The following is a 25,573-nucleotide window of genomic DNA, read 5'->3' on the forward strand; positions in this document are numbered from 1 at the left end:
ATGCTGGAGTAACTCAGCAGGTCAGGCAGCATCTTGGTGATGTTTCGGGTCGAGACCCTTTTTCCTACACAACTTGAGCTCAATCTTAGTTTTTTAAGTTCCTAAATTCATAACGGATTTTAAAAGCACTATATTGACTGTCTTGTTTAGATTTATTACGTCCCTCTGAGAGGATCATGGCATTAAAAAATAAAAAATAAATGTCTCATCATGGTGGTGGTGCATTTTTGGGGTGATTGAAATGAATATTTACTTTGCATTTATTCAAGTATATTTGATATTGACTCACGGTGCCTAAAACTTTGTTTCCACTTTGAATCATTGATACAATATTAATAAAAATCTTAATGAGGCCTAATACCGCAGACACTCCCCGATTTAAATAAGGACTACATCCTGCAGACCCTTGCAGAGTTTTGCATTATGTATGAAGGAAATTTTGCTAAAATACAAAAAAAAACATGTGCATTTATGAAACACAGATATTTAGTGAGTGAGACTCACGTTGAACCCGATGTTGGATATGTAGGTTGGTGAGTGGGGCCGAAGCCAAATGAAATGCTTGACCCGTCAGACGATATGGCAAATGTCAAGCTGGCTCATGGGTCTGCTTATGCTCTGCTGCTTGACTGAGTTTCTCTGGACCATCAGCACTAAATATAGTTACGATACGATAAAACTTTATTCATCCCCGGAGGGAAATTGGCCTGCCAACGGTCACAACACACAACAAGGTACACGAAAACTTGAAATTAAAATTAAATTAAAAGTGAGAAAAAAAAAGAAAAAGACAAGGTACTGTTGGCTGGCTGCCATGTGCACAGCGCCTCAACCGGAACGAATGAACAAACAAACAAAAACAAACGCAGGCTTATCTCCTTGGCAGAGGATTTTAAAACTAGAGTTCTCCCCCCCCCCCACCGGGTCCCCCTTTTTTCTCCCACCGTCCCTCACGGCGGTCCCCCCACGCCGGGTCCCCGTTGCCTTTCTCTCCCCCCCTCACGCTCATCGACCGCTGATCGTGGGTCGATCGCGAGGCTCCCGTTGCCACCGAGGCCCCACCACCGCTGAGGCTCCTGCAGAGGTAATATATATGTCAGGAAGGTTTTGGGGTCAGTTGCTTACCTATGTTTCTTAATAATAATAATAACTTTATTTGTATAGCACTTTTCATACAATTGAATGCAACCCAAAGTGCTTTTCACCAAAACACAGGTCTAAACAAAAATACAATTTAAAACAGTAAGGACAAAGATAGTTACTGAGATAAAAAGCACAGATTTATATAAAAATATAAAATTAAAAATTAAAAATTGAGAGCGTAAAGAACAAAAACAAAAACACTGAGGTCAAATACTGAGTTCATATACTATATGAGCACACAAGCTGCTGAAGGGTATGCTGAGATAAATACAAGAGAATAAAGGTAATTTTTACAATGTCATCAGAAGAAGTAAAGTCAGTTAAAAGCTTGATTGAAAAGATAAGTTTTTAGCTGCTGTTTAAAAATGTTAACTGAGTGGGTGTCTCTCATAGCCCTGGAAAGGGTATTCCACAGCTTGGGGACGTAATTGAAAAAGGCTGCTTCACCAATTTTCTTATTGGTGCGGCGTTGAGAGGCTAATAGGCCGGCATCAGAAGACCTGAGCGCTCGAGTAGGGGAATAGGGAAGGAGGGACTCTGTAAAATATGCTGCTCCTAAGACATTTAGGGCTTTATAGAGAAGAAGGACTTTATATTCTATCCTGGATCTCACAGGGAACCAATGAAGGGAGTATAATCCTGGGATGATATGTTCCCTTTTCTTGGTATTTGTTAAAAGCTGGACTGCAGGTGGATTTTGAAGGCATTACAGTAATCAAGTCTGCTTGATATGAAAGCATGTACGAGTTTTTTAGTCATGTTGAATTAAGAAAGGCCGTACTTTAGCAATATTTCCGAGGTGATAGAAAGCACACTTTGTTACCTTATTTATGTGAGATTTAAAATTAAGATCATTGACAATTTTTACTCCCAGGCTTGTGACTTCTTGTTTGACATAGGCAGTCAAATGTCCCAGTTTACCAAGAAACATCTCTCTCTTGGGTTTTGATCCAAGTAATAAAATTTCTGTCTTGTCATCGTTGAGTTTAAGAAAGTTAGCATTCATCCATTTTTAATTGAAAAATAGGCAGGAGGTCAAAGAACTTAAGGCATTTGCATCAGTGGGTTCGACAGAGAGGTATAACTGAGTGTCATCGGCATAACTTAGAAAATTTACATTATGCTGTCTGATAACTCCTCCGAGCAGCAGCATCTACAAGGAAAAGAGTAACGGGCCAAGGCAGCTACCTTGTGCTACACCAAAGGGTATATCATGCAGCCGTGACACATAGTCCCCAAGGCCAACAAAGTATTTCCTTCTACTGATATATGATTGGAACCAACTTAGTACCTGATCTGACAGGCCGACCCAGTTTTCTAGGCGATCTATAAGAATACTGTGATGTATGGTGTCAAAAGCTGCTGTGAGGTCTAAGAGGATCAGTACTGAGACTTTGTCCTCGTCAGTGCTAACTAAGGTCACTGACTATTTTTATCTGGGCAGTCTCAGTGCTGTAATTTGCTCTGAAACCAGATTGAAATTTCTCTAAAATGTCATTTTGATTCAAAAAGTGTTATATTTGGTTGAATATCACTTTCCCCAGTACCTTGCTGATAAAGGGTAGATTTGATATGGGTCTGTAATTACTCAGTAGCCCACTGTCTAAATTTGGTTTCTTTAACAGAGGTTTTTCGACAGTGGCTTTATAAGCATCTGGGAAAATTCCAGTGTCAAGGAAGATGTTTACAATTGGAAGAACATAACTGGATAAACTGTTAAAAACATTCTTTAAAAACTCGAAATGACAGGTAGTGGATTTGCGCTCAGCCACAATTTTACAAAGTTCTGAGGTAGAAATACTTATGAAACTGTTCATTTTTGCCTGCGTCTTACTAGGTCGGCAGCAGAGGGCAGTAGAATCTAAAGGGATGCCAGCTCTGATAGTCTGAACCTTAACTTTAAAATAATTGGCAAACAGCTCACATTTTTCAGCAGAAGCTTTGCTTAAAAAATCAGGGGTTGAAATAGAGTTTATCATCATATCATATCATATATATACAGCCGGAAACAGGCCTTTTCGGCCCTCCAAGTCCGTGCCGCCCAGCGATCCCCGCACATTAACACTATCCTACACCCACTAGGGACAATTTTTACATTTACCCAGCCAATTAACCTACATACCTGTACGTCTTTGGAGTGTGGGAGGAAACCGAAGATCTCGGAGAAAACCCACGCAGGTCACGGGGAGAACGTACAAACTCCTTACAGTGCAGCACCCGTAGTCAGGATCGAACCTGAGTCTCCGGCGCTGCATTCGCTGTAAAGCAGCAACTCTACCGCTGCGCTACCGTGTGAATGGTGGAGAACAATATCTTACTATTTCCACCACTTTCGATAATTTGAGAAAAATGGGTCCTCCTTGCAGATCTTATAGCATTATTATAAGTAGCAAAGGTTTATTTATAGATGCCAAGATGTACTTCTAGTCCTGTTTTTTCCCCCACCTACTTTCAACTACTCTACATGATTTTTTTAAACATATGAATAGCTAGGTTACTGTTAAAAGCTTTTATCATTTTGTCAACAGAATCTCCCTGGGTGAGGAGAGAATGAATTTACAAGCTCAGAAAATCTGAGTTCTGCTGCTGGACCTAAAAAACGCCTTTTACATGTAGACTCCAAAGGGCGCCTAAACAACTTTAAAAACACATCAAAAAACACACAGTAATGGTCAGAAGCGGTAAAATCAGACACCAGGGTATTATAAATTTTTAACCCTTGGGATATCACCAGGTCCACTGTATTTCCATGTTTGTGAGTGGCCTCATTTACAGGTTGAGTAAAGTCGAGGGTGTCAAGTAAGCTCAGAAACACTGTCGTCTTGAGGTCTGTGCTGTTGTTTACATGAATGTTAAAATCTCCATTTAAAATCACTCTGTCAAATCTCATTATGACCAGTGAGATCAATTCAGAGAATTCTATATGGAATAAGGATAACTGTCTGGGTGGTCTGTACAGTGTTAGAGTGAGCACAGTTTAATTTGTTTTAATGGCAAGATATTCAAAAGAACAGAATCTCCCAAGGTCAACCTCTGTGCACATAAAATCTTTTGTAAAACTTGCAGCTATACCCCCACCCCTTCCACTTTTCCTGACAGATTGGAAGAAATTTTCGTTGGATGGGCCAACTTCAATAAGTGTTGACACTCCATCAATGTGCAACCATGTCTCTACCAAAAACATAAAATGTAGATTATTTTCAGATATGAAATCATTGATGATAAAAGTCTTGTTGGTTAATGATCTACCATGAGCAGACCCATTTTATACTGTTTCATGCATGTGATTTCAGATTGCAGGGAAGAAGTTCTTGTAGTTGATTTTTCTATCCACAGTGGGCAGAGATCTGTTTAAAGTGGATCTTGATGTAATCGTCACGGGGATACTCAGTGGTTGTCCAGAGAGTCGATGTAAATTTGAGGAAGAACTACAGTTTTTATCTGAAACGTGAGCGGGCTGGGCAAAGATTTTCTGCCAGAATAGAGGGGGATAGAGTGTTTGTAGGCTATGGACTGTGGCCGTAGGTATGTCCAGATCATGGCCAGCATGTGGGGCCGAATTAATTAGTCAGTCACGTGGGGTCATATGCACCGCGTATAATAGATTATTAGACAGCTTTCGAGAGCCAAGGCTGTTGGGTGAATGCCATCTTTCATAAAAAGTAGTGGACTTCCCCAGAGAGGATTAAACCTGTCGACAAAATGAAAGCTGTTTGAGCTGCAAAATGACTGCAACCACGTGTGGAAATATAAAATCCTGCTAAAGCGACAACTTCTATGGTTAAAAGTCAGAATTGGTCCTGAGACAAAAATACGTTTCTTTGAGTCCTTCAATGAGTTTAAAATGGCGACAAAATCACGTTTCAGTTGCTCGGATTGTTCCTGGGATGTGTCATTTGTGCCCATATGGATAATGACATTTTGCACATCTGGATATCAAGAAGGCTTGGAATCTGCACTAAGACATCCAAGACTTTAGCTCCAGGGAAAGAGTAAGTTACATCTGAATTCACCCTCATGCTTTTCATAATGGAGTCACCAATTATAAGCGGTGTCGGAGGAGGGGCGAGCGACTCGGGCCCACTGCTGCTGAAGTTGGCGTTGGATAACCCCTCTCCGTGATGGGAGGCCGTCTCTTGAGTCCTGCTGGAACCACAATCTGAGGGGCACCCTGTGTGGGAGGGGGCGGACGCCTCAGGGCCTTAGCTGGAGCTGCAACGTGGGAGGCTGGTGATGCAGTGGACAACTCTGGACTGGCAGGACCAGCGAGAGGCACTGGAGCATAATCGGCGGGTGGCGATGCATGCCTGGTCGCAGTTGGCAGATCCAGGAGAGATCTAGGAGGAACGGTATGGTTATGCAGTGACCGGAATTCATGCTCATCCAGGATGTTAAACCTATTGCTTAGTCGGAGAGTTTGCAATGGTGGGAGGCGAGTGGGCCGTCTTCCACGTTGCTTTCCTCTATGGACTACAGACCACGGCTCTGATGGACAAGGTGTAGAGCTGGTCATAGTCCTGGGTCTGGCTCCATGCTGTGTCCAGGGGCAAGGGGCTTCATGCTGGGATGGTGCAGTTGAACATGAGACAGTAGAGTCCGGCTCCTCAGCAACAATAATGGGTACAGCAGGACCCAAGGCCACCAGGGAGTCGAAGAATTGTTCATCCTCGTGGACTGTGTGTAGAACGGCTAATCTGTCTTCCAACTCTGATTTTCTTACTCGGGCAGATACAGTTGTCACATTCAGACGTAGAGGTGAGTGGGGGTATGATGAAGTAGAGTGATCTGTTGATGTCTGGCTCGGCCTTCACGCCACTCCCGCTCACTCTCTGGGTCCACAGGTTCACCTTGGGTGCCGGAGTCTCAACGAACTCCATCCTGCAGGCGCTGACGGCTCACGGCTCCTCGGCGCTGTCCCCGGCCTGCCCCGTGGGCTCAGGCCTGGTGTCGGGCCCTGGCTGTGCGGCAGGCCCGGGGCTCGGCGTGCCGCCCTCACCGGCGGGGGGCGGCTTGCTCCATGAGTCCACCTCAGGCGGCGGCGCTGCCATCAGGCACTTGTTTGCGCCCTGCGTGTCGGTGGGCTCTGGGGGCCGGACCGGCGGCGCGGTGAGGCGACGGCAGACTCTGTGCCTTACTCTGCACCTGTTGCCAGAAACGGAGCCACTTGAGGATAATGTCCACACTTGAGGATAATGTCCACACTGGAGGAGGTTGCAGTAATGCACCCTTATTTTATCAGCGAAGGGGAGATCGGTTCACATTTCTGACATCGAATGCAAGGTGGCAATATCTGCTGCATGTTGAGTCAGGCCTAACCGGAGATAATTTTATGTGCATACCCAGTGAATCAATTTAATAAAGCAAAAACTTGAAAGACAAAAAAAAATAGCCTTTAATGACTGGAATATCGATTAAACAAAATACATATGACGCAAATAATATTCAACATAGTTGTTTAAGACTGATTCAAGTTTGCAAACAAATAGCAGGTTAAAAGACCATCATTTTGCTCACTTTGCTCACTTTATTTGAATTGTTAATTGTTTTACACAGAGGGTGATGAGTGCCGGGAATGCACTGTTGGGATGGTGGTTGAGGCAGATACTATTGTGGCATTTAAGAGAATGGAGGGATAAGGATTATATTCAGAAAGATAAGATTTAGTCTTAGCATCATATTCTGCACCTTGTGGGCTGAAGGGCCTGTTCCTATGCTGTACTGTACAATGTTCTATGTTAACATTGCGCGATGTTATTGTCACTTTTTTCTTCTCTTTAGAGGGAGAGGTGTCATATGCAGTGACACTGGAAACAGTATTGTCTGGTCATGAAAACTGGGTTTATGGGCTACATTGGCATCCTCCTATTTACAAAGGTAAAATTTCACATTGTTTTTAAAATACTCAGTTTTATCTCGTGCAGTAAAAGAAATGTACAGGTCCACCACCAATTTTCCGGTAATTGATGGTCCTCCACAATCTGTACAAAATTACAAGAGCACACTTGAAATCCCCGCCGGAAGTTGCCCTGAAAATGTTGCGCCTCGGGTTGGTGCGGGTTGTCCCGGTAGTGCGGGTGGCCGCTGATCCGACCCTTGTCGGGACTTCCAAGGGCAATTCCTTAACCGGTGCTCGGGCTGCCCGTGCAAGAAATGCAAGTTTTGCTGTAAATTTAATTTACATTTAATGTTTGTTTTTTTTAAGTTTCTAGCAGTCCATGGTGCTTTAGAGACACAGGATGTGTATAATTAGTGGGTCAGAGGTGCAATGTTGCATCATTATTATGTGACTTCCATTGTTCTGGCAAAACGGATAATCCGGCAAGCCTCTGGAACAAGGGTGCCGGAAAATCAGTGGTGGGCCTCTGTTATTTTAAGTTCATAAGTCATAGGAACAGAATTAAGCCATTCTACCCATTGAGTCTACTCTGCCATTCAATCATTACCAATCTATTTTTCCCTCTCAACCCCATTCTCCTGCCTTCTCCCCATAACCTTTGACATCCTTACTAATCAAGAACCTGTCAATTTTTGCATGAAAATACCCAATGGCTTGATCTCCACAACCTTATATGGCAATGGATTCCACAGATTCGCCACCCTCTGACTGAAGAAATTCTTCCTCATCTCCTTTCTAAAGGTACATCATTTCGTTCTGAGCCTCTGATCCTAGACTCTCCCACTACTGGAAACAACAAACACTCCACATCCACTCTATCCAGGCCTTTCACTATTTGATATGTTTCAATCATCCTTCTAAACTCTAGCGAGTACAGGACCAGAGCCGTCAAACGCAAGACTAACAGACTTCAACTGATCAATATGATAAACCTAACATTATACATAATGGTCCAGATTTTCTTAAAAACTCACTCCATATTAAAAGTGCATTAAATTAAAGGCAGCACGGTGGCGCAGCGGTAGAGTTGCTGCCTTACAGCGAATGCAGCGCCGGAGACTCAGGTTCGATCCTGACTACGGGTGCTGTCTGTACGGAGTTTGTACGTTCACCCCGTGACCTGCGTGGGTTTTCGCCGAGATCTTCGGTTTCCTCCCACACTCCAAAGACGTACAGGTATGTAGGTTAATTGACTTGGCAAATGTAAAATTGTCCCTAGTGGGTGTAGGATATTTAGTGTGCGGGGATCACTGGGCGGCGCGGACTCGGTGGGCCGAAGGGCCTGTTTCTGCGCTGTATCTCTAAATCTAAAAAAAAATCTAAATTAGTACGCCGTCATTCTACATAGAAATTATTGGAACGTATGCATGAATGACTAGCACCATTAGAGAGATACTGGGAATTCTAAGTTGCTTAAGAAACTCTAATTGCAATTGGTAATAACTAAGCCCACCCAACGCAATCAATATTATTGACAATTGCGATTTGCTGAATTAAAGAATTTTTAACATTAATTGTACAGAATGATGCTGCTGGGTTCAGTTCCAGCAAAGTAATTCTTTATTCTTATTCATATAGAAATTAAAAAGATTACTTTATTGGCATTTAGATAATTATCGACATGAATCTGTACAAAAAAAATAGTGTGGAGGCTGACACCTTCCCTCTTTTTCCTTGTCCTTCCTCAGGGTTGATGATAATTAAAATATGGTCTAATCTGGGCTCTCTTCTTCTTCAATTATTTTTTGTATTAAATGAATTAAGTGTAGAATTTGAATGTATTTGCTCATAAAATGGAAAATTACCAAGACACTAATCTTGCTCTTTTCATTTTTAATTACACTGGCAATCTATCTAAAAATGTATCTGTGTTAAAATTAAAATGTTAATTAACCATATGATTTGATATCATCAGCAAACTTAGTGGCAGAATATAAAAATATAATATAAATCATGTCTTTAATCCAAAATATCTAATTTATTACTATTCTTTACCCCACCTTTTGTTATTTTTCTTACACCAAGCTTAATTGTCACTTAAATGATCCTATTCTGATCTAGTTGGCTTCTGTTCCTGTATTAATTCATCAAAGTCATGAATTTGTGTATTGATGAGTGCAATGTTATTTGTTTAACCTGTTGAACAGTTATGGCAAGTATTCCAGTCAAAAAGATTATTAGTACTCTGGTTCTGTTCGTGATCTGATAAAACATTAATCTTTTATGTGGTGCATATCAAAAACCTTTTACAAATCCAAATACCTCATGTTTACTCCATGTTACTTTATCAATAAGTGCAGCCATGCTGATCAAGCAAAACTTTTCCTTTTGAAATTAAAATTGGCTATTTTTAATGTGGTATTGTTTAAAAAATATATATTTTGATGGAGATTTCATTAGCCTCTTGTTAAACTGACAGATCAATACTTCCTACAACAATTTATGTTTTGTGGTCCTTCTGATATGAAAAACATAATTTTAACAATATGCCGTGTTATTTACTCAAAGTAATTTGCAAAATAGTAGCCAATGGATTAGCTGAGTGAGTGCCATTTTAGTACCTGAGCAGCAGCGGTAGATTTCAAAAGGTAGTCGTTGGGTTGGTTAGTTAAGTGGCCAATAAATTGGCTCGTTGAGCTGGCAATAAAAAGAAGGAAAGGTGGCGGAGTGGCTTCTTGGGAGTGGCTGTTTTGGGAGCGAGGCTATGTTTAGGGTAAGGGTGAGGCTTTGACTCAAGGGGCTTTACCACAAGTTAAAATTCTGAATTGCTTTTAAAATTGTGATGTTGAGAGTTCAGGGCATGTATGTTCCTGTTAGTGTGAAGGGCAAGGCCGGTGGAGTAAGGAAGCCTGGATAATAAGAGATATTGAGGCTCTGGTCAGTAAAACAAAGGAGGCTTGAGCCAAGTATAGGTAGCTGGGATTAAGTGTGCCCTGGAGAAATTTGGGGGAGTGAGGAGCATACTTAAGAAGGAAATCAGGAGGGCAAATAGGGGGAAGGAGATAGCTCTGGCAGATAATATTAAGGAGAATCAAGATATTTTACAAATATATTAAGGGAAAGCATGTAACTAAGAGAGAACTGGGTCCTTCAGAAACATAAGCGGTCTTCTCTGCATTAAGCCGTAAGAGATGTTTTCACCATGCAGAAAGACATGAAGACTGGAAAATTAGGACAGTTAATGGAGATATCCTGAGGATAATTCGTATTACTGTTGAGGAAGTACTGGATGTCCAAGGTAGATAAATCTCCTGGGCCGCATCGGATATATCCGAGCGAGACCTGGGTGTCCTTATACACCAGTCACTGAAAGTCGGGGTGCAGGTACGGCAGGCAGTGAAGAAAGCTAATGGTATGTTGGCCTTCATAACGAGAGGATTTCAGTATAGGAGTAAAGAGGTTCTGCAGTTGTATAGGGCCCTGGTAAGACCACATTTGGAGTATTGTATACAGTTTTGGTCTCCTAATTTGAGGAAGGACATCTTTGTAATTGAGGCAGTGCAACGTAGGTTGACGAGATTGATCCCTGGGATGGCGGGACTGTCATATGAGGAAAGATTGAAAAGACTAGGCTTGTATTCACTGGAGTTTAGAAGGATGAGAGGGGATCTTAAAGAGACATATAAAATTATAAAAGGACTGGACAAGCGAGATGCAGGAAAAATGTTCCCAATATTGGGGGAGTCCAGAACCAGGGGCCACGGTCTTAAAATAAAGGGGAGGCCATTTAAAACTGAAGTGAGAAGGAACTTTTTCACCCAGAGAGTTGTGAATTTGTGGAATTCTCTGCCACAGAGGTCAGAGGAGGCCAAGTCACTGGAAGAATTTAAGAGAGAGTTAGATAGAGCTCTGGGACTAGTGGAATCAGGGGATATGGGGAGAAGTTGGGCACAGGTTACGGATTGTGGATGATCAGCCATGATCACAATGAATGGCGGTGCTGGCTCGAAGGGCTGAATGGCCTCCTCCTGCACCTATTTTCTATGTTTCTATGTTTCTATATCCAAGAACATTATGGGAAACTAGAGAAGAAATTGCAGGAACCCCAGCTAAGATATATGCTTCATCAGTAAACACAGGTGAGGTGCTGGAAGACTGGAGGGAGTTAAAGTTGTGCTTCTATTGAAGAAGGGCTGCAAGGAGAAGTCTCAGTAGACAGGTCAGCCAGATATCTGCAGTATGCTAGTTACTGCAGAGGATTCTGATGGATAAGATATATATGCATTTGGATAGTCAGCATGGTTTTGTACACGAGAGATTGTATCGTATGAAGTTGATTGGGTTTTTTGAAAAAATAACCAAAAAGGTTGATGAGTGCCTTTGACATTGTCTATATGGACTTCAGCGAACTTGATTATGTTCCGCGTGGTGAACTGCTCTGGAAGGTTGGATCGCATGGGATCTAGGGAGAGCTAGCCAACTAGATAGAGAATTCCCTTTGTGGGAAGAAATAGAGGGTGATAGTGGAAGGTTCTTTTTCAAACTCGAGGCCTGTGACTAGTGGTGTGTCTCAGGGATCAATGCTGGGTCCATTGCTGTTTGTCATCTCAATTTGGATGAGAATGTACAAGGCATGATTAGTAAGTTTGCGGATGACACTAATATGGGTGGTATTATAGATAGTAAAGATGGTTATCAAAAATTACAGCAGGATCTTGATCAGTTGGGCAAGTGGACTGATGAATGGCCAATGGAGTTTAAAGCAGGTAAGTGGGGTGTTGCATTTTGGGAAGTCAAATCAGGGCAGGACCTTCACAGTAAATGGTAGAGCTCTGGAGAGTGTTGTAGAGCAGAAGAATCTTCTAGAAGGCTTCTAGTATATAGGCCTTTGTCAGTCAGGGTATTGAGCATAGAAGTTGGGATGATATGTTACAGTTGTACAAGACATTGGTGAGGCTGCAATTAGAGTATTATGTTCAGTTTTGGTCACCCTGATATGGGAAGGATGTCATTAAGCTGGAAAGATTGTGCAGAAGATTTACCTGAATGTTTCCAGGACTTGAAGGACTTGAAGGGAGAGGTTGAGCAGACAGGGACTTTATTCGTTGGAGTTCGTGAGCCTTAGGATGATCCTATAGGGGTGTATACGATCACGAGGAGAATAGATAGGAAGAATGCAGTCTTTTACCCAGAGAAGACTGGTTTTCCCTCTCACCACTTGTTGATGTGGGAGGAGAAAGATTCAATATGAACCCAAGGGACAACGTTTTCACACAGAATGTGGTCGGTATCCAGAAGGAGCTGCAAAGGTGGCAGTTAAGGCAGATATAAAACAACATTTAAAAGACATTTGGACAGGTAAATGTAGAGGAAAGGTTAAGAGCGATCTGGTCCAAACATGGGCAGGATGGACAACATAGAAGTCAAACTCCGCAGCCAGGATTAGACCCGGGTCTCTGGCGCTGTAAGGCAGCAACTCTACTGCTGAGCCACCGTGCCGCCATGTAGAGACAAGAACGGCTGCAGGGAGAGGGAGGGAAATAGAGCTGAGATTTAATTAAAGAGATTTGGACATTCTCAACATTCCATGCTGTTTGACTCTATTCGGAATTACAATTAAACCTCAAATATTTTTGTCTGACTTTTTTAAGATCCTAACTTAATCTAACTTCTATTTCCAGTTTTTAAAAAAATATCATGTATGTGGCTTTGATCTAAACTGCTTTTTCTGTGTTATCTTTCTGATCTTTACTGCATGTCTCAGTGGGGATTCTTTGATTTGAGAGCATCACAGTTGACTCGAAATTCAATTTCAACTATTTTTGTATGCTCAAACGTTGTAACAATTCTGATTTGGGTCCTTGCAGAAAGACGTTTGGAAGAATGGTGTGATGTTAACATGCACTAAAACAGGATGTGAACATTTCCCAATGGAACCATACTCATTTGAACATGGCTTTCATAATTTGAGAGGGATATCTGTCTTTGAAACATATGTAGGTTATGTTAAGGTATGTAGGTTAATTGGCTGGGTAAATGTAAATGTAAAAATTGTCCCTAGTGGGTGTAGGATAGTGTTAATGTACGGGGATCACTGGGCGGCACGGACTTGGAGGGCCGAAAAGGCCTGTTTCCGGCTGTATATATATGATATGATATGATATGATACCTTCCCAATGGACTTTGCACAAAAATGAAGACAGATGTGATCTTGAGATATTTGCCCAACTGTCAAAGATGACGATGAAAATGAGCCCTACCCGTCATAGCCAGATAGCACCAACAAACACCATGCCTACTTTAGTTTAGTTTAAAGATACAGCACGGAAACAGGCCCTTCGGCCCACCGAGTCTGCACTGACCAGCGATCCCTGCACATTAACACTATCCTACTCTAGGGACAATTTTACATTTATACCAAGCCAAATAACCTACAAACCTGTACATCTTTGGAGTGTGGGAGGAAATTGAAGTTCTCAGAGAAAACCCACGCAAGTCACGGGGCGAACATACAAACTCCGCAGCCAGGATTGGACCCGGGTCTCTGGCGCTGTAAGGCAGCAACTCTACTGCTGAGCCACCGAGCCGCCATGTAGAGACAAGAACGGCTGCAGGGAGAGGGAGGGAAATAGAGCTGAGATTTAATGAAAGAGATTTGGACATTCTCATCAGTGAGATAAATGACGGAGGTTCTGTGTGTTGGGGAACTTGAAGACCACTCAATCAAGTATTTCAAAAATAAATTTTAGGGCCTTGCAAGTAAAGTCAGAATGAGTGCAAACCACTATGGGTAGATGTAGCAAGCATCTCTGAAATATGATCATAGATTAATTATTGATGTCTCATGGACAGTAGCTGGTGTTGGAGAGCACTATATGAGGGATTATCTTCTGGGTTCCTAGCTCAATTACTGGTGCTCTGCTTTGTTAGTAACTATCGGAGTGTATCGTGGATCAAATTTGTTTACTTTAGGGACTATGATTTAACAATTAAGTGACTTTCTATCAAGATATCCTTTACATCCCCTGCAGCTAATGCAAGGGCAGCGCATGTTGGACAGGAACATCATTCAGCAGCTGCCTTGTTTCTCCGCTCCCCTACAGAGTTTACCTCATGGCCCTTGTGTTTCCTTGCCACTCTTTGCCACTGGCTGCAGTCTCATGCTTGGCTACGTACAACACTTGATGAGGAAAGCTCAATCATTACCAGTTTGCAAGTACGACAGTTCACCTGTTAATAATTAAAGTAGGTGACAGAATCTTCAGGAAATTTTGGCATTGTTCACTACTATCCTTGATTTTAAGTCATTCTTGTTATTTTGTCACTTCACCACTGTAGCTGGAGTGTACATGATTCTTGGCAGGCACAAGGCCAAAGATAGGGCTGTGTCTTCCTCTGTCTATCTATGTTCAAACCAAGCCAGTAAGTACATTTTGTGTGGTTGTGCAGAAGTCCTGCCTGGGAATGTTCAATAATTGCCCAAAAAACTCACAGAAGAACAAGAAAGCATTTGTAAGGTTTGGGAAGGAGAGATCGGACAAGGTCTTAAATGAAGCAGGAGAGGACTTTAACAGGGAACCAAGAGGCCCAATAGGGGCTAACAGAGCATGTTTATACAGAATCCACTGGATTTAATACATACTTTAAAAAAGGATAACTTGGAAGAGGGTAGAACCACTCAAAGATGAAAGAAGGAATATATGCCTGGAACCAGAGGAAATGGGCAAAGTATGGAACGAGCAGTTCACATTAGTATTCACCAAGGAGAATTACATGGATCTTGGGGTGCATGTCCATAATTCCCTGAAAGTGGAAACACAAGTGAATAGGGTGATAAATAAGGTGTAAGGCACTTCCCTTCATTGGTTTGGTAAAGAACAGACAGCAAATTGAGGGGTATAGATCACATGCAGGCAGATGTGCAGTTTAGATTTGCATCATGATCAGCAAGGACATGGTGGGTCGAAGTGTCTGTTCCTGGCCTGTACTTTTATAGAACAAATAAATTAAAGATATGCAAAGAAAATAACAATGATAAAGGAAACAGTTCATTGTTAGTTGTGGCTTAGGTAAAAACGAGTACAGACAATGAGACTCTATATTCTTTAATTCACCTAGGTGAGTCTCATTGTCTATACTTGTTTTCACCTAGGCCACAGCTAAATACGGGTGAAAACACTAATTTTTTGTGATTGCGTGATTCTGAAAATTGAGCAGCCTGAAATTTCTTCTGAAGACATACAATCATGTTCCCTGATGTCAGTAGCTTCCCCTTTTAAATTACAGGAAAACCAACAAACTAGCATTGTGATCTCCTGGTTGTACTGAGACGTCTTCACAATTATTGTAAGCTACAACCTTGGGCTCCAGTTGATGTCAGGAAAAGTGAAGTAGGAATAGCATTAAATGGTGATATTGTTCGGCATGCATTTGATGACTGGAAAATGTCAGGGAAATCACCTGTAAATGTTGCTACTGTGAGGCACTTAAGGTTAAAATAATTTAAGGTTAGAAAGGATTTAGTGTGTAAGAAGATGAGTGCTAATAGATCCATTTTCTGACACAAATCTTCCCCTGCTCAGAGCTATGATTGATGCCCTGTGCAGTGGGCAAGTCTGTATTAAACAGCACATTTGAACAAGGCTCTATTCTAAAATCCTCATACTATTCAGGCAGCTGTCACTGAGATGAGCTTTGCCACAAATTGAAAAATCACAAGCTAATAGAACTGGTGACCAAGAGTTCAGTCAAATAAGTCAAACAAAAGAGCAGGTTACCTGTGAATTTGGAGCTGAAATAAATGACTTTATATCCTATTTACTTGCTTTGGATCCATATCCTGTTAAAACTTTACCTTGAACAAATCTGTTGACTTAAGTCCTAAAAAGTTTAGTTGTCACAGAATTCACAAACTCTCAGGATGATTTCCAGATTTCTAGTATCCTTTGCATGAGTATGTACTTCCAGATTTCATTCCTGCCTGCAAGGCCTGCCTTAAATTTTAAGATTGTGTTGCTTTGTTCTGAATTTCCTCCACAGGACGAAATACTTTCACTGTATTCTCTCCTTAAAATCTCTTTATCGTGGTAAATGTCGTGACTAGATCATCCCTGGAGTCTAAATTCAACTTTATATAAGCTATGTTTATGCAACCTCGACTCATTATTTATTTATTTTCAGCCCTCATAAAATTCTCTGGAGTGCATCTTGAACCAACATCTTTCTGAATCAAAGGCAACTGCTATGTCTGAGCTGGCACGAAACTCGCTCTTTAAACTGGTTATTTCAGTCTTGTATGGCTCAAAATTGAAGCCACAGTGCATCTTTAAAGAAATGACAAGATAAATTGTAGGACCTCAGTTTCTTGTTGTGTTAGCAGATGAACAGTTTTTAAAAATGGCATAATTCGGTCTGCATTTTCAGACAATCATGATAAAGCAATTCTTATTTTTTAGTTAAAAATGAAATAAAAAGCAGCAACATGTGTGTGATGCGAGCTGCTGAATGTGGATGGTCAATGATTGAAAGGAGATATTTGAGCTAGTAATATTTTAGTATTAATTTGTTTTTCGGAGTTCTCTTGCAATTTCTGCAATAGAATTTCATCTTTGTCCAAAACAAGTGCCTATGTTGTTGCTCCCGTTTATTGCTACCTCATAATTTTCCATTCACTTGAAATTTTGCTACAAATTTCAGATTGCTGATTGCAATGAACATCAAGTGCACGCTTGCTGCTGCAGTGTGGATAATGGGCTGAAAATGTTGCCTGAGGTTTTTTTCAGTGTGCTTGTGTAGATGTAAATGTCTGGTGTGTCACAGGTTCTATTTATAAACTGGATCTGGAAACTAATGCATTCTTTATTAGGTAGTCCCGCAATACTTTATATTACCCTTTTAGCATGCTTTGTAAGTACATAGAACTTAGAAAGTACAGCACAGGAACCGGCCCTCAGCCTACAATGTCTGTACCGAACATGACGCCAAGCTAAACCATCTCATCTGCCAGCATGTGATCCACACCCCTCTATTCACAAATTAACCTATCTATAAGCCTCTTGAATGCCACTGGCCTATCTGCCTCCACCATAATCCCTGGCACCACAGTCCAGGTACTCACTACCCCAGTGTAAAAAACACCTTACTCTTCAGAAGGGTCTCGACCCGAAATGTCACCCATTCCTTCTCTCCAGAAGTGCTGTCTGTCCCGCTGAGTTGCTCCAGCTTTTTGTGTCTATCAGCAACCTTACTCTTCACGTCTCCTTTAATCTTTGCCCCTTTCAACTTAAAGTTATGCCCTCTAGTCTTTCACATCTCCACTGAGCGAAAAAGCTTCTGACTGTCTGTGCCTCTCATAATTTCATATACTTCTATCAGGTCTCTTCTTAATCTCTGGCATTAGGCAAAGTGGCACAACAGTAGAGTTGCTGCCTTACAGTACCAAAGACCCAAGTTCAATCTGACTATGGGTGCTGTCCTTACGAAGTTTGTACATTCTCCCTGTAACCATGTGGATTTTCTCTGGGTCCTCTTGTTTCCTCCTGCACTCCAAAGACATACAGACTTGTAGGTTAATTGATTTTGGTAAACTGTAAAATTGTCCCAATTGTGTGTAGGTTAGTGCATGGGATGATTGGTGGTCGGTGCGATCTCGGTGGGCCGAAGGGCCTGTTTCCACACTGTATCTCTAAAGCCTAAAGTCTATCTCTAAAGTAATTCCAGAGAAAACAATCCAACTTTGTCCAACCTGTCCTTATAGGTAAGATTCTTTAATCAACAAAGCATTCTGGTCAACCGTTTATGCACTCTCTTCAAAGCCTCCACATCTTTCCTGTAAATGGGTGATCATTATTCTAAGTGTGGCCTAACGAAAGTCCTATAAAGCTGCACCATGAAGCATACCATATGCCTTCTTTACCATTCTATCTACTTATGTTGTCACTTTCAGGGAGCTATGGATAGACTCTAACATTTCTCAGTACCTTAATGCTGCTATTAAGGGTCTTGCCATTATCTGTATCCTTTTCCCATGCATTTGACCTTCCAAAGTGCAACACCTCACATTTGCTCTGATTAAGCTCTAATTGCCATTTTTCAGCCCATTTCTGTAGCTGATCTATATCCTGTCGAATACCTTGACAGCTTTTCTCAACATCCGCAACTCTAGCAATCTTGGTGTCACCTGCAAAATTACTAACCAACCCATCTATAGGTATGTCCAAGTCATTTATATATATCCCAAACAACAGAGCCCCCAGCACACTGGCTGCTTCAAGACTAATTTATGAAATCTTTCCTGACGTGTAATTTTTAATGAAATAGGAAAATAAAATTCTTAAATGAAGCAGTGAAGTATTAACCACCACTTCAATAATTTTAGTGGAAAGAAATACATGTTATGTAATGTCTGTCAGCTTCTGAATCGTTTGTGCTTAAGATAGAGATGCAAGAAGTATTTGCAACTAATTTTCCGTATGTTCTCATAGTTTTTCAGATTTAAATTTTCAATTCTTACCTGAAAAGTGAACTCTGCTTTGCTGTCCTCAGATCATGCCAGACTGCTGAGTATATGCAGCATTTTCTGTTCTATTTCAGATTTCTAGCATCTACAGTATTTTGCTTGGCTACGTGTCATGTTTATGATTTTCTTGCACTGTTGGAAACACAGCAGCTGCAGGAAAATCGAACTATACCTTTTGGATGAGCATTTATTTAATCCAAGATTTCCTTGATGGTCACAAACATATTTAAAAATAATTTTTGCCTAAGAGAATACTTTCCTCGGCATATGCTAGAAGCTGGAAAATATTCATCATCTCTCTTCATATTAGGAATGAGAGGCCATGGGAAAGGTACCCAGAGCTTCCAGTAACCTGTTATTATAGTTCTCCAACCCACTCCCTTTGTGACTTTGGCCCCTTATGCTTTCCAATGAAGACCAGTGTAACGTTGGAGATAAGCACCTCATTTTTCTATAAGCTACATGAGAACTCTCAGGAATCAGATACGCAACCTCTCTAGTTTCTATCAGATTTGACGAATTCTGATGGAAAGTCATCAACGTGAAATTTCTATTGTTCCTCTCTTCACGAATGCTCCCTCATCTGCTGGGTATTTACAGCATTCTCTTTTAATTCAGATTTCCAGTAACTGCAGTCTTCTGAATCTCGCTGTTCTAACATAGTCCCACAGGCGATTTTAAGGCGACTGCCGGCGACTAGGCTGTCGCCGACAGTTCGGCGGGGTGTCGCGGGCATGATCATGAGGAGTCTTCAAAGAATTGTAGTGGATCTCGGCGCGTCGCTGAGAAATTAACCGGATTGAAATTTCTCTGCGACAGCTGGCTTGTCGCCAGGTATCGTTGCTTATTGCGGGCGCTACCGCATGCTGTCCCCAGGTTTGCTAGGTTGTCGCAGATGCATTTAGAAGCACATAATATTAAATTAAGTAAAGTCATTTGAAGATACCATAAAATACTTGTGTTTAACCAATTTATTTACCATCAGGACATTTGACAGGTAGATTGGAGGCGACAGTTTGACGGTCAGGTAAGCGTGGGAATTTCGCGATGGTTATGGCCCTCAGCGATTACTTTTAAAGTAGGCTCCCAACCCAGATATGCAACCCAGAAACCAGATATGCATCTCCTGTACATTTTCAAAGAATGCCCACACTCCACACAAAAATCCATTTAACTACGTTTAAAATTAAATTTCTTAATGCTGCTATTAGTAAACTGGAAGTCAATCCAGTTGATGCCTTGTTACCGTGAAGCTTGGTATTATGTGCGAAGATTAGGACGCCGAAGAAGCATTGATAAGCGTGGGAATTTCGCAATGTTTCTAAAGACGGTGTAATCTCTTAGCCAGGGGCATTGTCGTAGGGTAAAAGAAAATTGCTACGATTTTGACAGTCGCCGGCAGTCGCCTAAAAAATCGCCTGTGGGACAGGCCCTTTACTTATCTGTTGCCCTCATTCATTTCCTTTTTATTCTCCAGGCAGATTAGCTATGATCTACAAGCCCTCATCATTTCTCTCAGCTGGCATCTATGCAGTGGCATCAGTCATTCTCATTTGGTCTACGACTATTACAAACATTCTCTTCTGTTCTTCCCATCCCTCTCCATTATCTGCAATTAAAACATCCTTGACTTAAAGCTTTTGCTTACTGTGACGAAGGTTATAAATCTGAAGTATTAATTGTGTTTTTCTCTTCAGAAATGCTGCTTCATTTTGTATTTACAGCATTTTCTGTTTTTAATTGCTGAGTGTATATCCCATTCAGCTTCTAACTAGCTGTAACTGGCATAGGTGCAACTCTATACTTAAATATTGTAACTGACCGTAATTAAAAGGCTGGGAACACTTGAGAAGTTTTATTATTTTCCTTTACATTTTCTATATTGATTTCTGGTACCTTAACAGATTTTAAGTAAGTTATTTTAACATTTTAACAATGCCTAAATCCATTTAAATAATTTCTTGATTTACTTAAAACAAACTGTAAAGCCTTTGACAGTAATGGCCTGTCATGGATGAGATGAATTCCAGGGCAAATTGCTCAGGTCCATGCGATGCATGAAGCATCTAGGCTAATCTAGTGTTTAGCCAATTGGTCCTGTAGATTCAGTAAAGATATTGATTACAATGATGGAAGTGGAATAAATGGGGGCAGTAGTCTGGATTATCCACAATCCTGCCTGTTCACCTAGAGTCTTGATCCAATTAGATCACGACCTTTGAGCTGTTGTTTCTCTCGGCATGTGTGTGTGAGAAGGGGGTGGGGGGGAATAGCGATTAAGGTGTTAATCTTTGTGATTAACCTGCGATCCAGAAACTCCAAACTGTAACATTATTTGTTCTGGCTAATTTATTTGAGTTTGTTGATATTGCAGTTTTTGGGGTGGTTGATAATTTAGTATTTTTATTAAAGAATACATTTTGTAATTTCTGACCTCCTGGTCAGCTATAGAGTGTCGTGAAATACAACCGTTTGGTATTGCTTGGCATGAGGGACTTAGTGTATTCTGTTCTTGCTTCTCTCCTGCAGATGGCAGACTTGAACAGCCTTTGTCCTTGTTATCTGCATCAATGGATAAAACAATGATCATTTGGGCTTCAGATGAAGAATCTGATGTGTGGTTGGAACAGGTAAGCTTTATTATCCATGATAATATTTTAATGCTATTTTCCAGGATTCTTTGACAGCATTGTGAGATTTCCTATAAAAGTTAATGATGGCTGCATCTAATTTTAGATCAGTTGTCATTTCTGATTTAAAAAATAGTGTATTTCATGTATGAAGAGTAAAGTGTGTTGGATCAATTATTTTTAGTCTTTTTATTCCTGGGAGTGCTGGTCTTAGTTTCTTGGGTTCATTGTGTATCTGGGGCGAAATGGTCACATTTGACCCCTCGTTTTTCCCTGTTGCTGGAGGTCAATGGATCCTCAATGATAATACCTCAACTGCTCTTTACACTATTTGTCTAGCTCAGGAGGTGCCTGTTCTCCTGGTGCCCGAGGACTCTGAGAGTTGATCATAAAACAGGAGTTGGTTATGCTCCACACTTGTATTGGCATGCAAATTACTTTTCACAAGACAGCCTCTATAGTACTATGACACCACCCACAGCCCAGGAGCCAGGACCAGTATGCAATAACTCTGGGGCAGGAAAGCTGGCTGGGATCAAAGAAGCTCTGGGCTGGGAGAGAGTTCCTCCTCACTGAAGAATTTCAAAATGCACTTTTAATTAAGTACATTTAAGTATTATTGGTAAGGAAATTCACTATCAATCAGAATTAAAATTTGCACCAAGCGTGGAGATAGAATCATAAGAATGGGAGTGGGTATATCAGCTTCACAACTTTACTTGTCACCTGAATAGATAGTGACAGATTGACACCTAAATTGCATTTACCGTCCTTAACACCGGATCTTAACCTTTAGATTTCATTCTAAATCAGTTGTGAAAACTGCATTTGTCATAATCCCACATCTACTAGGGAAAAGAGTGTTCCAAATTCCAAGTACCTGTTGTGTGAAAAATGCTTTAGTTTTCACCCTGAAATGGCCTCTTCCTCTTCAACTAGCTCTTAGAAGGTATTATGACCCTGTCTAAACATTTTAATATTTTTGAGTACTTCAGTTATATCATTCCTTGACCCTCCAAATTCATCTGAATATAAATCAAATTACTATATCATTCCAGTGATTCTGTGCTACTTGATCCCTCCAAAGCTAGTATATTTTCCTGTTCTTCAGGCTCTAAAATGAAATACTGCTCTCCAAATGGAGATTAGTCAATCTACTGTATTTCAGCCCTTTTGATGATACTCCTGATTCCTTGAGATGTTCCATTCATTCTTTGATTGGTTTTTGTACTTATATTAAAGCTTGATCATTTACTTACTTAGTTTTCTAAGTCTCTTTGCTTCTCAACAGTTTCAGATTTACGTTACCAAATACGAGAATTCTAATTTATCTTTTTTGATGTAAAACGGATGACCTCACAATTGGCCAACACTGAAGTCTATTTAGTTTAACCATTTAAGCCAATGATTTTGCCTAATCATTTTCTATATTCCCATACACCTTCCTGTTCTCATCAGTTCTACCCTCTGATAGTTTCCTCTTCTTGTTCGGAAATGTGTCATAAAAATCTGAGTAAAACAAGTTCACTAGATTTTCTGAAGATGGACACAAAGTTCTGGGGTAACTCAGTGGGTCAGGCAGCATCTCTGGAGATGTTTTAGTTCAGTATCCCCACCCATACACTATTCCTCATGCCCTCCTCCCGTCTGAACCCCCATCATCCCCCCGCAGTACCCCACCTAAACCGTGCACTCCCATGCCCCCCTCTGACCCCAGGGGTTGTGTTTTCACCATCCCCCCCTGACCTCCCCCTTTCTGCTACAGAATGATCTGTCCTCAACAGAGGCCTCACCTTTGTACCCCTCTGCCCCTACCTCAATGAGTTCTGGGCCCGCCATGACGTGGAGCTTCTCTTCTGCCGCCTCCGCCTTTGTGTCTTTTTCTATGGGAAGGAGTCCTCACCAAGCAACCCCTTCTCCCATCTCCACCAGTCCTCCTTGCCTTGGACCCCCGGACGTTTTCATTTCTAACTATCGGGTGGGATATCAAACCTCTCAGCATCCACCTTGTCAATCCCTCTCAAAATCTTGTATGTTTTGATCAACCTTCCATATGGCCCAACCTCTCCACCTTCCTTCATTTATCTGTCAACCCCTTCATCCCAGAGATTGATCAGATAAATATTCTCTGCTCTGCCTACAATGCAACCCTCGTCCTTCCTTAAATATGGAGACCAAAACAAAACAAAATACTGCAGGTGTGATTTCATCAGTGGTCTATGAAGTTGCATCAAAACTCTAAATATTTATCATATCATATCATATCATATATATACAGCCGGAAACAGGCCTTTTCGGCCCTCCAAATCCGTGCCGCCCAGCGATCCCCGTACATTAACACTATCCTACACCCACTAGGGACAATTTTTACATTTACCCAGCCAATTAACCTACATACCTGTACGTCTTTGGAGTGTGGGAGGAAACCGAAGATCTCGGAGAAAACCCACGCAGGTCACGGGGAAAACGTACAAACTCCTTACAGTGCAGCACCCGTAGTCAGGATCGAACCTGAGTCTCCGGCGCTGCATTCGCTGAAAAGCAGCAACTCTACCGCTGCGCTACCGCGGTTCTGTATTTCATTCAATAAAAGCCAATGTTATATTAATGCTCCTCATTATATGCTGCATCTACATGAAAAGCTTTTGTATTTCATGTACCAGGTTGTTATATCGTGCATGTCTCATTTGTATTTGTCCAAAATCCCTCTCAACCTTTCCTTTCCACATACCTCTCCAAATGTCTTTTAAATTTTGTAATTGTATTTGTTTCCACAGCTTACTCTAGCAGCTCATTTTAGATACAGATTAGCATCTGAATGAAAAGATTGCCCTTGATGTCTCTCTTATATCTCTCTGCCCATTCACCTAAAGCAAGGGTTCCCAACCTGGGGTAAATTTACCCCCAGGGGGTAAATTTTGCCTACCCAGGGGGTAAATTTGTTGATTCTGGATTTGTACATATTGACTGACTGCGTTTGGTTCTGGTATCCCGGTATCGGTTCATCATTAGGTGTTCATAAATAAGTGAAATAACATTGTTATGTGCTATTATTATTGTTATTTGAACTTAAAATAATAATGTAAAAACTATTTTTACATTTTCCCTTTGTCGGTTGCTTTATTATGGTAGAAGTGTAAACTCAAATTGCTGAACAAAACAGGGTGGTGGTAAATTTACTTTTGAAAAGTTGCAAAGGGGTAAACGGGACAAAAAAGGTTGGGAACCCCTGACCTAAAGCCTATAGCCTACAGTTTTAAAAACCTCTACCCTGGGTAAAAGACTGTGAGTCTTCACTTTATCCATGTCCCTCGTGATCTTGTTCACCTCACCAGGGTCATCCACTTATCCACTCATCCAAAGAAAAAATGCCCAGCCTAACCAACCTCTCCCGATAACGCAGGTCCAGATAACATCCTGGTAACCCTTTCCAACTTAGTGACATCCTTTCTATAGCTGGGCAACTTGAACTGCACACATTACTCCAGGTATGATCTCAACAACGACTTGTACAGCTGTATCATGATGTGCCAACTTTTATACTTAATACCCTTCCCAATGAAGACAAGCATTTTGTATGCATTTTTCACCACGTTGTCCACCTGATTCGCCACTTTCAGGGAACTGTGTACCTGTATTCCCAGAAGTCTCTGCTTTGGCACACTCTCCAGGACTCTACCATCTACTGTGTAAGTTCTGCCTTGGTTTGACATATCAAAATGCAACACCTCACACTTTACAGAGTTAATTCCATTTGCTATTCCTTGGCCCACCTTTACAACTTCTTGCTCCCTCAAAGAACCCTTATATATCGCTTTGACAGCACTTTGGGTGCTCCTCACAAGTTCCCAATACATCCACTGTTTGGCAAATTTGGATAAAGTGCACATGATCTCTTCATCCAAGTTATCAATTTGGATCACCAGTCGTTGAGGCTCCAGCAGTGGTCCCTATGGTATTCAACTAACTGTTGACTGCCACAATCTGAAAATTACCCTTTTAAACCTACTATTCTGTTGGCTAGCCTTTCCCCCTATCCATGCCTGTATATTATCTCCATCTATCTGTGTTTGAGTTTTCCAAAGATAAGCTGTTGGGATGCAAGTTTGCCAAAATCACATTTAATTTTCAGTGTTTTGAGCAAATAGCGGGCTTTTCCACATCTGCTGTCACTTACTGGTTCACATCAAAACATGAGTTAATTGAGCACATTTCCTGTATCTGGCAGATTTAATGCCTGCACCATATCCATTAATGGAAAGCAATTAAAAACCTTTTTGATCAAGCTTTCTTTCGTTCTTCCTGTCTCTGCTTCCATAGTTCAATGACCATTCCTTTTTCTACTTCCATTTGTCTCCTTCAATAATGTGCCCTATTTAAATACCTGAAATCTGTAACATAATTATTTATAAAGTAAGACAAACATGTTAGCAGTTTTGTTCCTTG

General features: G+C 41.2%; 1 protein-coding gene across 2 annotated transcripts in view; it reads left to right on the forward strand.

Annotated features, from left to right (window-relative positions):
• The window catches only part of elp2 (elongator acetyltransferase complex subunit 2), a 115,157-nt gene that overhangs the window by 22,834 nt on the left and 66,750 nt on the right, over positions 1–25,573 (forward strand). For both annotated transcript variants that reach the window (XR_013548969.1, XM_078422941.1), the window contains exons 9-10: positions 6,922–7,017; positions 21,027–21,127. Coding sequence is in view for 1 of the 2 variants with exons in the window: in XM_078422941.1 (XP_078279067.1) it covers positions 6,922–7,017; positions 21,027–21,127 (197 nt within the window). In the remaining variant the exon portion in view is untranslated. The remainder of the gene's footprint in view (positions 1–6,921; positions 7,018–21,026; positions 21,128–25,573) is intronic.

Source organism: Rhinoraja longicauda, chromosome 2 (assembly GCF_053455715.1).
Source record: "Rhinoraja longicauda isolate Sanriku21f chromosome 2, sRhiLon1.1, whole genome shotgun sequence".
Classification (NCBI taxonomy): domain Eukaryota; kingdom Metazoa; phylum Chordata; class Chondrichthyes; order Rajiformes; family Arhynchobatidae; genus Rhinoraja; species Rhinoraja longicauda.